The 14,343-nt window shown below is 41.6% G+C and overlaps 1 protein-coding gene and 1 non-coding gene across 3 annotated transcripts in view; one reads left to right on the top strand and one right to left on the bottom strand.

Annotated features, from left to right (window-relative positions):
- Positions 1–11,201: 11,201 nt before the first annotated feature.
- Positions 11,202–14,343, bottom strand: part of Ddx46 (DEAD-box helicase 46) — a 45,557-nt gene continuing 42,415 nt past the window's right edge. For both annotated transcript variants that reach the window (XM_038333397.1, XM_038333398.1), the window contains exons 22-23: positions 13,900–13,973; positions 11,202–11,554 (exon numbers count right to left, since the gene is read on the bottom strand). In XM_038333397.1, the coding sequence (XP_038189325.1) occupies positions 11,507–11,554; positions 13,900–13,973 (122 nt within the window). In that variant the 3' untranslated portion in view covers positions 11,202–11,506. The remainder of the gene's footprint in view (positions 11,555–13,899; positions 13,974–14,343) is intronic.
- On the top strand, positions 14,162–14,268 carry LOC119818087. Its single transcript, XR_005286005.1, has one exon. It is a non-coding gene; the product is annotated as a U6 spliceosomal RNA (small nuclear RNA).

Genomic DNA, 14,343 nt, shown 5'->3' with positions numbered 1-14,343 from the left:
AACCCTGTCTTGAAAAACAAAAAGACTCATTGTCCTTCCGTTTCTTTGGGTGGTTAGGGAGAGATGCCCAACCTCCAAACAACATGGGAATATTCAGATGATAATGGCATTAGGAACTTCTGACATAATTAAAAGCATTTTGTGGGATGCCCAATAGTACTTAGGTTTTCGTTGTTGTTGTTTAAAATCCCTGGAATCTCTAGAATGTACTATAGAACTGAGCCGCTAGCCTAATTCCACTTTGACTATAACTGTTTCTGTTGCAGAATCCATTCAATGTAAAGATGGGTCTCTGCCTAAAGCACCTTCTGACTGGTTTAATAAAGAGCCGAATGACCCATAGTTAGGCAGAGAGGACAGGCAGGATTGGGGTGCAGAGATGAATCTAGGTGTTCCTAGACTTGGAGTAAGTAGGACGCACACAGAAGAGAGGTGACCAAGCCACATGATAGAACGTAGGTTAATAAAACCAGGCTAATTTTAGTTAGAAGAGCTAGTTGGGAAAGGGCTTAAGCTAAGGTCAAACTTTTACAATGAATAAGTCTCCGGGTCGTCATTTGTGAGCTGGCAGCCCAGAGAGGGGTCTGACTACAGTTTCCTTCTGAGTCACTCTGTTGTATAGTTACCTGAATTCTGGTAGAGTTCTTACCATAAATACATAACATGAAATTAATTAGCAGTTTTCCCCTACTCCAAACCCACATACACTTCTAAGGAAAAAAACAAAAGCTGTCCAGCAGGATGGTGACAGAAAGCTCACCTTGGAGGCAACAACCTATCTTCCTCTAGAAAACTAGAGGAACTCTCACTCAAACAGCCCCTCCCTCCAAAGACCCCCCTCCCCGAGCTGTCAGCAACAACATAGTTTGGGTATTTTTGATTTGTTTAAAATGAAAAAAAAAAAAAAAAACAACAACAGCCACAAATCCACAAATCCCAGAGCTGCCGAAAAGACACCTGCTTGGCAGAAAGGACTACCGCAATGGTGCTCACGGCTGCTCCAATGGGCCTTGGTTTGGCCACAACTCAAGATGTCCCTTGGATGAACCAGCCTACTGTCACCCCAGATGACCCTGCTCACAGATACACTGGATCTTACTGCAGCAGTCTTCAATCTGGTCAGACAGGAACATCTCCCCAGCCCATGACAGCCAGTGCACACAAATGACTTGGCTGTACAAACAGCACTCCCTCAGTGTTTCTGAAACTTCCTTCCTGGCACGGCTTCTATGCAGCAGTGTGGACCGCTGAAGACTAGTCTCAGCGGTCGCATTGCTTGCTGGCGGCTTCTGAGTGCTGGCGGAGTGGGCCATGGGGGTTGCAGGAAAAGCAGGTGACTCGGAGTTACCAGTCCCAAGCAGCCCAGAAACAGCTAGGAGGTGGCTAGACTTTAACAGCTAGACTGCAGGGATGGGGGGTCAGAGCTGAGAAGCGAGACTGTGGAGCCATCAGTCCTGTGCATGAAGGAGGAAGGCACTGAACGGCTGGCTCTGCTTGCTTAGGAACTGGACTTAGGTTGGAAACTAGGCCACTGGCGCTCGAAGGCCACACTTGAAAGCAATATCCTGGCACACTGAATTTGGAGTTGCTGACTCTAAGTGAGTTTCCCTTTGAATAGAGCAAAAGGACCCTCGGCTCAGGACAAAGTATCAGTGTGGCTCACAACCATCTATAAAGAGATCTGGTGCCGTCTTCTGGCCTGCAGGCATACATGCAGCCAGAACACTGTATACACAATAAACTGGAAAAAAACCCACAATCATGACTATTCTTCACTGTAACCCACTGTTTCATGATATTTAATTACACTGTGTAATGATATGTCACTGTGATTGGTTTAATAAAAAGCTCAATGGCCAATAACTAGGCAGGATTTCCAGGCACAGAGAACAATGGGAAGAAGAGAGGGAGTGTTGCCAATCAGGAGAGGAAGCAGCATGGCATTGCAGAATAAAGGTAACTGAGCCATGTAAAAGAAGGTGGGTTTAAAGATATTGTTAATTTGTTAAAAGAGCTAGTTAAAAACAAGCCTATGGTATCAGCTAAGCTTTCATAATTAATAGAAAGTCTCCATGTCATTTACTTGGAAGCTGGCATGAGAAACAGAGAACACTCGCTACAACTCACATTTACTAATACTGCCCACCCCAAAACAGTGATGAAGAAAAGATTTAAAAATCATCTTGCTCTTGGCTGGATGGCAGTGGTGCCAACCGGGTCCACAGTGACACTGAGACACGTCTGCTCCTGGCAGCACCAATTACTTCAAGAGGAAGACGGGCATCAAAGAGGCTCCTTATGGAGTTGTTTAGCCATTTGGGCAAGAAACTGCCCTTGCCTGGACTGCTTGACGAACTGGACATGCAGGACCCACAGAGAAATGACTGCTAAACTTGCCTAAAGGTGAGACATTCCCTCAGGGTTCCTGCTTCATGAAAGAGGTTGCTAGACATTCTACAGGACATAGAAAAAAAGAGACTGACAAACTGCCAATACAGACAAAACTATCTTTAAAATTTCCTGCTTCATGAAAAAATCTGTAGGCTAAAGATGGATGCTCCAATGGTACAAAAGAACTTTGGGTTTCCAGGCAGCGAGATATCTCTGTCAATTCTAGAGTTTTGGAAGTTGCTTACAATGCACTTCCTGTTTCCTTAGGTAATAGCATATCCTTCTGGAGTCTTTGATGGAATGGAAGAATGAATAGATATAGTTTTCCTTAGTTATGATAAAAGATAAAATAGATATAAATATTGTAACTGTAATTCTTACTTGATACCTGTTTTGATATATGTAGTTTTACTATGTTAAAGTTAAAACTTTCCTTCAATGCAATGCCCATCAAAATCCCAGCAAAATTCTTCAAAGACCTTGAAAGAACAATACTCAACTTCATATGGAAAAGCAAAAAACCGGGCTGGAGAGATGGCTCAGAGGTTAAGAGCACTGCCTGCTCTTCCAAAGGTCCTGAGTTCAATTCCCAGCAACCACATGGTGGCTCACAACCATCTGTAGTGGGGTCTGGTGCCCTCTTCTGGCCTGTAGGCATATATACAGGCAGAATATTGTATACATAATAAATAAATAAAATATTTTTTTTAAAAAAAGCAAAAAACCCAGGATAGCCAAAACAATCCTGTACAATAAAAGAACTTCTGGAGGCATCACAATCCCTGACTTCAAACTCTACTACAGAGTTATACAGTACTGAAAACAGCCTGGTATTGGCATAAGAACAGACAGGAGGACCAATGGAACCCAATAGAAAACCCGGATATCAATCCACACATCTTCGAACACCTGATCTTTGATAAAGAAGCAAAAGAATATCAAATGGAAAAAAGAAAGCTTATTTAACAAGTGGTGCTGGTATAACTGGATATCAACATAGAGAAATGAAAATAGACCCATGTCTATCACCATGCACAAAACTCAAGTCCAAATGGATTAAAGACCTCAACATAAAGCCAGCCACAACAAACCTTATAGAAGAGAAAGTGGGAAGTACACTTGAACGCATTGGCACAGGGAACCACTTCCTAAATAGAACCCCAGCAGCACAGACACTGAGAGAAACAATTAATAAATGGGACCTCCTGAAACTGAAAAGCTTCTGTAAAGCAAAGGACATTGTCAACAAGACAAAACAGCAGCCTACAGAATAGGAAGAGAACTTCACTAACCCCACATCAGACAGAAGTCTGATCTCCAAAATATACAAAGAACTCGAGAAATTGGACACCAAAAGATCACATAATCCAATAAAAAAAATGGATTACAGACCTAAACAAAGAACTCTCAACAGAGGAATCTAAAATGGCTGAAAGACACTTAAGGAAATGTTCAACATCCTTATCCATCAGAGAAATGCAAACCAAAACAACTCTGAGATTCCATCTTACACCTGAAAGAATGACCAAGATCAAAAACACTGATGACAACTTATGCTGGGGAGGTTGTGGGGAAAGGGAACACTCCTGCATTGCTGATGGGAGTGCAAGCTGATACAACCCCTTTGGATGTCAGTATGGCAATTTCTCAGAAAATTAGGAAACGACCTTCCTCAAGACCCAGTAATACCACTTTTGGGTATATATCCAAAGGATGCTCAATTGTGCCACAAGGACATGTGCTCAACTATGTTCATGGCAGCTTTGTTTGTCAAAACCAGAATCTGGAAACAACCTAAATGCCCCTCGACCAAAGAATGGATAAGAAAAATGTGGTACATTTACACAATGAAATACTATATATCAGAAAAAATAATGACAGCTTGAATTTTGCAGGAAAATGGACAGAACTAGAAAACATTAATTAGAGTGAGGTAACCCAGACACAGAAAGACAATTATCACATGTACTCACTCATAGGTGGTTTTTAAACATAAAGCAAAGAAAGCCAGCCTACATTCCACAATCCCAGAGAACTGAGACAACAATGCAGACACTAAGAGAGACTTACATAGATCTAATCTATATGGGAAGTAGAAAGTAGAAAAAGACAAGATCTCCTGAGTAGGGCTGGAGAGACACTCAGAGGTTAAGAGCATTGCCTGCTCTTCCAAAGGTTCTGAGTTCAATTCCCAGCAACCACATGGTGGCTCACAACCATCTGTAATGGGGTTTGGTGCCCTCTTCTGGCCTGCAGGCATACACACAGAGAGAATATTGTATACATAATAAATAAACAAATATTTTTTTAAAAAAGAGTTCCCCCTCTTAAAAAAAAGATCTCCTGAGTAAATTGGGAGCACGGAGACCTTGGGGGAGGATTTGGGGGGGGGGAGGGGAGGGGAGAGGCAGGGAGGGGAGCAGAGAACAATGTAGAGCTCAATAAATATCAATAATTTTTTTTAAAGTTAAAACTTTCCTATTTAAACAGAAAAGGGGAGGTGATGTGGGATTCCCCACTGTATGCTATGAATATCATTGGTTAATAAAGGAACTGCTTTGTGTCTATAGCAGAGCTATAGGGGAACAGAGCTAGGTGGGGAAAACTAAACAGAATGCTGGGAGAAAGGAGGTGGAGTCAGAGAGAAGCCTTGGAGCCACTTGAGACAGATGTGCTGAGACTTTGCTGGTAGGCCACGACCTCATGGTGATGCACAGCTTAATGGAGATGGGTTAAATTAAGACATAAGAGTTAGCAAATAAGAAGCTAGAACTAATGGGCCAAGCAGTGTTTTAATTAATATAGTTTCTGTGAGATTATTCTGGGGCTAAGCAGCCAGGAACCAATAGGCAGCTCTCTTCTCCTACAAGAGCGAGTTCTGGGCAGCCAGGGATACATAGAAAGATCCTGTCCCCCAAAAATAAACAGACCATATTACAGTTGTATTTCTATTATGTGTGTATGCTTTTAGGGTTTTTTTTCTGTTCTTGTTTTTGTTTGCTTGCTTGGTTTTATTTTGTGGGGGTGCTTCAGGGGTTAGGAAAGAATATGGGGGAACTGGAAGATGAATGGAATTGGGGTGCATGATGTGAAACTCCCATAATAAGGATATTAAATTTAAAATAACAAAGTCGGGTAGTGGTGGGCAGATCTCTGTGAGCTCCATGCCAGCCTGGTCTACAAAGCAGTTCCAGGACAGCCAGGACTACACAGAGAAAGGCTGTCTTGAAAAACCAAAAACAATAACAAAAATCATACTCTTGTGTATCAAGAACCTCAAAGCAGTGTTTTTGGGAGACAGGGGTCTCAAGTAGACCAGCTGAGGCTGGACTTGATATCCTGACCCTCTGGCTCTACCTCAGAGTGCTGAGAGTATAAGCATGTGCCACCATACCGCCTCAAAGAGTGCCTAATGAGAACTTTCTCAAGTATGTAGACAGAGCTACTGAAAAGCTTAGAGCCTCCAAGTGGTGGCACACACCTTTAATCCCAGCACTCATGAGGCAGAGGCAGGCAGATCTCTGTGAGATTGAAGCCAGCCTGGTCTACAGAGCAAGTTCCAGGACAGACAGGCCTACACAGAGGAACCCCGTCTCAAAAACATAAAACGAAACAAATTGATGTATTAGTCCAATAAATTCCCTGTCACTGATAATAAGATTTGGCCAGTGTTGGATCACTGTTTCCTCTAGGTTGACATGGTCAAAGTCAGAAGCAGCAGAGAGGCAGACAAGAGATGCAGCCCACACTGCCACTAGTAGCAGACTCTTTTTCAGAGAGCTCCACTGGGGTAAAGATGAGATTTCTGACTGTGTAGGCTGGTGAGAAGGATTTCAGGACATGTCAGGATAAAAAAGGTTATTAGGAGATTTTTGAGATGGATATATGGTGTTCTAATTTTATTACACCTTAATGTGGGGGGCTGTGAGGTGCACATCAGAGTTTGTGCGAAGGTCAGAAGACAACATATGGGGCCAAGTTCTTTCCTTTCACTATCTGGGTCTTGAGACCTTTATTCAGGTCTTTAGATTTGGCACCATCATCTTTACTAGAGCCGTATCTCCAGTCCTGTGCCTGGAGGCAGTCTTCACAACAAACACTGGTTGTGCTGGAATTCTCTGCTCTCAGCTAAAGACTTTAATGAGACTTGAGGGTGACAGGGCAATATACTTTGCTTTTTGGTTGTTGTTTTTCCAGAGAGGGTTTCTTGGTGTAGTCTGGCAGTCATGGAACTCACTCTGTAGACCAGACTGGTCCACCTGCCTCTGCCTCCCAAGTGCAGGGAGTTACTTTGCTTTCCCTCTTTTTTAGGGTTTGTGGGGTTTTTGTTGTTGTTTGCTTGTTTTTTTTGGTTTGAGTTTTTTCAAGACAGCGTTTCTCTGTATAACAGCTCTGGCTATCCCAGAACTTGCTTTGCAAACCAGGCTGGCCTCAAACTTACAGAGGCCCGCCAACCTGACTCTGGAGTGTAGTCAGACGTTTCTCTCCTGCCAGTTCCCAAATAGCCACTCAGGGGTTTACTATTACTTCTAAATGCTCAGCCAATAGCTCAAGCTTGTTACTAGCTAACTCTTACACTTAATCCATGCTTCTTATCTATGTTTTGCTATGTGGCTCATGGCTTGTTACCTCATTTTCTATATATGCTGATTCCTCAGTGGCTGGCTGGCTGGCACCTTTCCTCCCTTCTCCAACAAACCCTCCTGGTGTGTGCCACCACAATATCCTGGAACTCACTTTGTAGACCAGGCTGGTCTCCAACTCACAGGTCCTCCAGTCTCTGACTTCGAGTGCTGGGACTAAATAAGTGTGTCACCACTGCGCGGCTGATACTTTGCTTTCTTACACCCCGTTTCCTTCTCTGTCTCAAGAGTAGCTCTGAGTTTCCCCACGGGACAATCTGAGATTATACCTATGAACATTCCCTTGCAGAGCAGAGGAGGACTCACAGGCCTTCACAGGAGAGCCTCAAGACTCAGAAGTCCGAGAAGCAATGCTAAAGTTCACACCCAGACCTCTTGCAAAGCAAACTGAGCACAAAACACATAGGTGTGTGTGTGTGTGTGTATCCCAGCAGTGGTACTAAACTGCTTTAATACCAGCACTCAGTAAGCAGAGGCAAGTAGATCTTTGCGTTTGAGGCCAAAGTGACTTCTAGGACTGGACAGTCAGGGTTACAAAGGGAAACCATGTCTCAAAACAAACAACAACAAAAACAAGACAAAACGAAGAAAAATAAATCTTTTCCTAAAATGAATATACAGGACTGACAAGATGGTGAACACAGGGACCATCCTGCCTCTCGAAAGCTGGGGTTACGTGTGTGTGCGCCTCCACACCTGGCTTAAGTCTAGAATGCTTAAAGAACGTTTCTGCCTCGTAATTTAAGAAACACTTATTTAATTACTGATTAAGTGTAGGCCCATATTTCTGTACGGTGTTGCTGGTGTTGCTACCAGGCACAAAAGCCATAGGCCCATCTGAGGTGGTCACAGTAGTTCTGCAGACAAGTTGTCTCTGCCTAACAATAGCCAGGATGTGCTGCTCCTTTTGTTTTGTTATAAATGTAGATCACCTGGGGAGAGGTGTTAGCTGAAACTGATGACTTAATGGTCAGGTTTGGTGCTTCTTCTTTTGTAATTCGGAGGATATTTTATAGACATGCTAATTCAGACCTATGTGACAGCTAGCATACTCTAGATGCAGGTGACAAAAGGCCACTCACCTGGTTACCTAGGAGACAGCCGAATGTGTCCTGTCCCCGTGTCCCCCTCCCCCCCTCAATTTATGTGTTGGTCTGAAAGTTGTTTGGAGAATAAACACGAGGAGATTGTCGAGAGATGGTCAGGAGAAAAGACCCTGAGATGCCCTTCAGTGATGACCGTGTGAGTTGTCTGATTATTCCTTGCATCTCTGGACCAGTCCAGTTAGGAAAAATAGTTATTTGTGTTGGAGCGACACGGGCTTTAACAATTAAGCTTTTTTTTCTGGTAACAATATTAATTTCTCATGTATCAAGGAAACCAGCTCCCTAGTCTGGCCTCTGCAGGCACCAGGGATATATGTGATACACAGACATACATGCAGACAAATAAATAAATACACATTAAAAATAAATAAAATTTATTTTGTAAATTTTTAAAAAAAGATGCACACTATGTAAGCCCCCAGCACTTGGGAGGCAGAGGCAGGAAGATCTCTCTGAGAGTTCAAGGTCAGCCTGGTCTACAAAGCAAGTTCCATGAGAGCCTGGGTTATACAATGAGACTGTCTTAAAAACCTCACAAAGATACACCAGCAATAATACTTCTCTTACATGTCTACAATATAAAAAAGACTATAGAAAAAGCAAATCAAAGTATTCAAGAAAAGATAATCTGAGACCAATCCAGACTGAATTAACTTTATTCTGTAAGGAATTTAGAGACCTTGAGCAAATACTGATATTGCATTAAAAACAAAATTTGTACATCATTCAAACTTTAAAAATCAAGTCAGTATTGATACTAAAAAAATGTACTAAGCAATATTTCATTTTAGAACAAAATACTATCAGTGTTTCTTCACAACGAGATCCACAAACAGAAAATTTGAAATGATGTAACTTTTGGGCCTCAACGAGACCCAGTGAGTTTCGGGGAGCACCATTGAACCAGTGTGACTGCCATGTTCTCTGTAAGGTAACAAACTGAGGCGGGAAGAAGTGCTGACGACGAGAATTCTGGTGTGAAGTTGAGTTTCATGATATTGTTATAGGTATTTCCTCTAATTTCTTCCTTCAAGAGAAATAACTGGATATATGAAGGTATAAAAATTATTTCCCAATTACATTTTACCTTTCCAGGACAAAGACACTTATACTTAACAAACAGAATACTCATCCATCAATACAGCTATTAACTATGTTAAAAATGTTTGATTGTTCTTTAGATTTAATCACTAGAATTACAGACAGATATTAGCTGCCATGTGGGTGCTGGGAACTGAACCTGGGTCCACTACAAGAGCACCAAGCGCTCTTAAGGAATGGATCACTGATACGGGATTCCCCTCAGTATGCTGTGATTCTGGGCGGCCGGGATGAACAAGCGGCTCCTCATCGGCTCCTCACTACAGATCACCTCTCTAGCCTTAAAAGTATTTAACAACTCTAGTATACTCTGACTTAAAAACCTCGAAATCAAGAATATATACATATATATTTGTTTGTTCTCTTTTTTATAAGACAGGGTCTCACTGTATAGTACTGACTGGCTTGAAACTCATTATGTAAAATAGGTTGGCCTTGAACCTAGGGATCATCCTGCCTCTGCCTCCTAAAGGTTGGGATTACATGTGGGGGTTTAAGTCAAGATGCTTAAAGAAATTTTCTACCTCTTAATTTAAGAAATATTTATTAAATACCTGAGAAAGCTTTTTTTCTGATGACAATATGAAGTTTTCATATATCAGGAGTATTGAAAGTAGTTTCAGGTAATCCAATCACACTACTCAGAATCAGACCCCAAAGCTCTAAAGTACAATTCTTGGGGGGGTTTGTGCACTAAATTTTACCAAGAAACACTGTAGCCTGAAACTCAAATACCAGTATTTCATATAATTTGCTTGTTTTCTTTTATTATATTTGTGTGTGTGTATATGTGCACTTGTGCCCACATGTATGTATATGCGCACATGTGTGTCAAAGAACAACTTATACTTTGTGCTATGTGGATCATATGATTAACTCAGGTGACCAGATTTGGTAGCACAAACCTTACCAACTGAGTCGTCAGAGTCACCTCATCTGCCTAAGAACCAGCACTTGTTTCTTCCTTGTGTTAGACCCTGGCACTCTTGGCAAGTGCACTACCTCTGACCTAGATCCTAGCCTTGTTCTTTTTTGTTGTTGTTTTATGTTTTTGTTTTCCATTACAGGGTTTCTCTGTGTAGCCTTGGCTGTCCTGGAATTAGCTATGTAAACTAGGCTAGCCTAAATTCCCAGAAATCTGCCTGCCTCTGCCTCCTGTAAGGTTTCATTATGTAAGCCCAGGATGGCCTCAAATTCATGATTTTTCTGCCCCCATCTTGGGTTCTAGGATTAGAGGCATTCACCACTTGTCTTGTTTTAACAGGGAAAAATTCATAACCTACTCAATCACCCTGAAGGAAAATTAGACTAAAAGCAATAAGGTATTTATATATAGCATAATATAGATGTCTAAAGAAACACTTTGGAGGGAAAGGAATCATATTTTTAATTTGATATGGCCACAATCACTTTCTCTAAAAGTAGGCAAGGAAGGAATTAGCACTCAGACAGTCAGAGGTTGGGGGACCTGAACAGCGGCACTGATGCGGGGGAGAAGTGGAAAGTGAGGGTGGCCACCTCCAGCTCTGGAGAGGCAGATGCAAGGGGATCACACGTTCAAGGCCAGCCCGTGTCACAAAGGGACGCTCTCAAAAGGAGGGAAAATGAAGAAATGCAAAAATCTCATTATGCTGCTTATGTTTAATTTTACAAAACCAAAAGCAAACCAACTACTACTCATTTCTGATGAAAAAATTAAAATAAAAACTCTAGTTCCAGGACAGGCTCTAGTAACTACAGGGAAACCCTGTCTCGAAAAACCAAAAAAAAAAAAAAAAAAAAAAAAAAAAAAAAAAACTCTGAACCTATTTTGTGAATGTCTATTGTAACAATCTTTGATCCTGTTCATGAGTTCCAGTCAGTCCAATAGAGGAGGTAAGCTTAAAAGGCAGCAACAAACATGACAAGGACTTCACCTTTCTTAGATGATCACATCGCATTTTCAGTGACAGAGGAGAGGTCAGTGGCCCTCAGTGACTGACAGACTTTATTAGTACATTCAAGACAACACCCCACTGTTTCCAGACTCTTAAATATTGGTATCCAAGGTTGACATAAAGGAGTATCGCACTCTGAAAAGAGGTCTGACTGGAATGGGGTCTGGACCAGTGTGGGGCAGTACTTACTGACAGGCGACTTCTGTAACAAACAACTAGTTTCTTGAATTTAAAAAATAAGCAAGACAGAATTTTCAGGGTCTTACTTTACAATACATTGTAAACGTCACAGACCAGTACAGGTACAGAGTGGCTCCGAGTGAGTGGTTTATAATACTTTGTATCGTCCTTTATTTGTTGGTTGGTACGAATTTTGCTATGACAGAAAATAAAAGGCAGGTTAGAAAAAGCACACATAAAAAAAGGTGAATGTTTAAGTTTGTTTTTTTTTTTTTTTTTTAACAATTTGTTACACTACCACATTGCCAAAATAAAAAGGCTGTTACTGAGTGGAGGCAGGGGGATGGCTCAGTAAAGAATTCATTCTCTCTGTTCGCCATCCATTCTTTCCCTGATAACTCTGTAGTCTCCAAGCATGAAGTTCTTTTTCTATTACTGTTTGGTGAAATAATCTCAAAACCTTTGTACACTACTATATTATTAATACATTTTAGAAACAACACTTTTTTTTTTACTTATTTATCATGTATACAGCATTCTGTCTGCATGTGTGCCTGCAGGCCAGAAGAGGGCACCAGACCTCATTACAGATGGTTGTGAGCCACCATGTGGTTGCTGGGAATTCAACTCAGGACCTTTGGAAGAGCAAGCAATGCTCTTAACCTCTGAGCCATCTCTCCAGCCCCTAGAAAAAACACATTCAATAGCCCAGGCTAACCCTGAATTTACAAAATCCTCTTGGCCAGCCTACTAAGTGCTAGGATTACAAGTATGAGTCACCATACTTGGCTTGAGCCCTGGACTTAAAGCTTATTTGTATTTTCTCTTGCTTTGTATACCTTCTTTTTAAAAAGCTATTTCCCTGGGTTAGAGAGATGGCTCAGCAGTTAAGAGCACTAGCTGCTCTTCCAGAGGATCTAATTTCAATTCCAGCACCCACACACAGCTCACAACCGTCTGCAGCTCCAGTTCCAGGGGATCTAACAGCCTCACACAGGCATTCATGTGGGAAAAACACCAATGCACATAAGATAAAAAAAAAAAATTGTTAACAAAAAATATTCCCTGCCTTAAATGGGGCACTGGCATTGAATCACAGCACTCAGGAGGCAGAAGTAGGTGAATCTCTGTGAGTTTGAGGCCAGCCTGGTCTACATAGTGAGTTCCAGGACAGCCGGGATTACATAGAGAAACCCTGCCTCCAAAAAATTTAAAAAATAAAAACTTAAAAATCCCCCAAAAAAGATTTCTATGTGTAAATGGAATTTCAGAAAAGCCCCCCAACTGCAGAAGCTGCTGCATGGAGAGTTTATAGCCCATAACTGGTACTTATGATCAATGATGTATCTGTGGCTCCCTTAGAAAGTTTATCTTTAGTAGGCTTTTCTTTGTCCAAATTTAACTCACTGCAAACTTTAAAATACTGGCCACACCATGGGTTGGTCAGGACATAGAATAACTGGCATTTTCAGATGCTCCAATGAGTGAAAATTGGTAAATCCTTTTGCAAAACAATGTGGTAATAACACCTACTAAATAGATAGACTATAAGGTATTTAAAAATAGAAATTTTATTCCAAAGTGTATATTCAATAAAAAGATGCATTAATGTATAGCAAAAAGTCAAAGAAGGTTCCCAGTTATGTTATTCAAAAAAGTCAAAAGTAGAATGCCCTCAAGTCCAGTATGTAAGTAAACTGCAGTGTAGGTAAACAATTAAATAGCATGCAGATATGAAAAGGCATGCATTATTGCTACCTGCAACAATAGCCTGGCCTCCTCAGTATAATGCTGAGGAATGAAGAGTAGACAGCATGTGTCCCCTACTCAGAGGTGAAAACACAAAAAACTAATGGAAGCCAGAGGCCAGGCTTCTAGATAAAGCAATGATTTGCATGTCTTCATTTAGATAGTGACTACACCCAAGTGCCTACTCCAAATTTCATCAAGATATATTTATGAGCCGGGCGGTGGTGGCGCACGCCTTTAATCCCAGCACTCGGGAGGCAGAGGCAGGCGGATCTCTATGAGTTCGAGGCCAGCCTGGTCTACAAGAGCTAGTTCCAGGACAGGCTCTAAAAAAGCTGCAGAGAAACCCTGTCTCGAAAAACCAGAAAAAGAAAAAGGAAAAAAAAAAAAAAAAAGATATATTTATGTGAGGCTGGAGAGATAGCTCAGAGGTTAAGAGCCCTGGCTGATTTCCCAGAGGTCCTGAGTTCAATTCCCAGGAAACATACGGTGGCTCACAACCATCTATAATGAGATCTGGTGTCTTCTTCTGGCAAGCAAGCATGTATGCAGATAGAACACTGTATACATAATAACTAAATTAATCTTAAAAAAAAAAAAAAAGACTTCTGTGTTGGGACAGGGTCTCAAGTTCCACCAGGCTGGCCTTGAAACTCAACTGCTTCCACGTCCCAAAACACCGGGATTACAGGTGTTCAGCTGGCAAGACAGGTGTTTATGATTTCTATGCCTGTGTGTATTAAAGTTCGATAACAGTCACTAAAACAAATAAGGCCTGAGGGTTTCACTTACCAGTCGGATCAGTTCTTCTTTTATGAGCCTGGTGATTTCTGCCTTTGCTTTCTGCACAGCCAGCTCATTGGCACCTGATGATTGAGTAGAAAATGTATGGTTCATACTACTGTTTCTCCACTGAAAGGAGGTCCAGGAGACCACGCTTCAGGTAATGTTAGGGAGTGTACTGCCTGCCAAGATAGTGAACTGGTACAGCTGGGTTACTGTCTAACTTAAATGCTGACCAAAGTATTTGACCTAACAGAAGTGTGTCAAGCCTGTGCTCACTTGGAGAGCACATGCACTAAACAATGAAGATGCAGAGAAGAGGAACATGGCCCCTGAACAAGGATGACACACAAAAATCATGAAGTGCTCAGTATTTAAAGAAAAGAAAATGTGTATGTCCTTAAAATTCGTACCTTCTTTAAAGCAATTTTCAAACGTAATCCCCACAATAGG

The sequence above is a fragment of the Arvicola amphibius genome, chromosome 6 (assembly GCF_903992535.2).
Source record: "Arvicola amphibius chromosome 6, mArvAmp1.2, whole genome shotgun sequence".
NCBI classification, from domain to species: Eukaryota; Metazoa; Chordata; class Mammalia; order Rodentia; family Cricetidae; genus Arvicola; species Arvicola amphibius.
The sequence above is the reverse complement of the archived record's forward strand: the minus strand, read 5'-3'. Positions and strand labels throughout refer to the sequence as shown.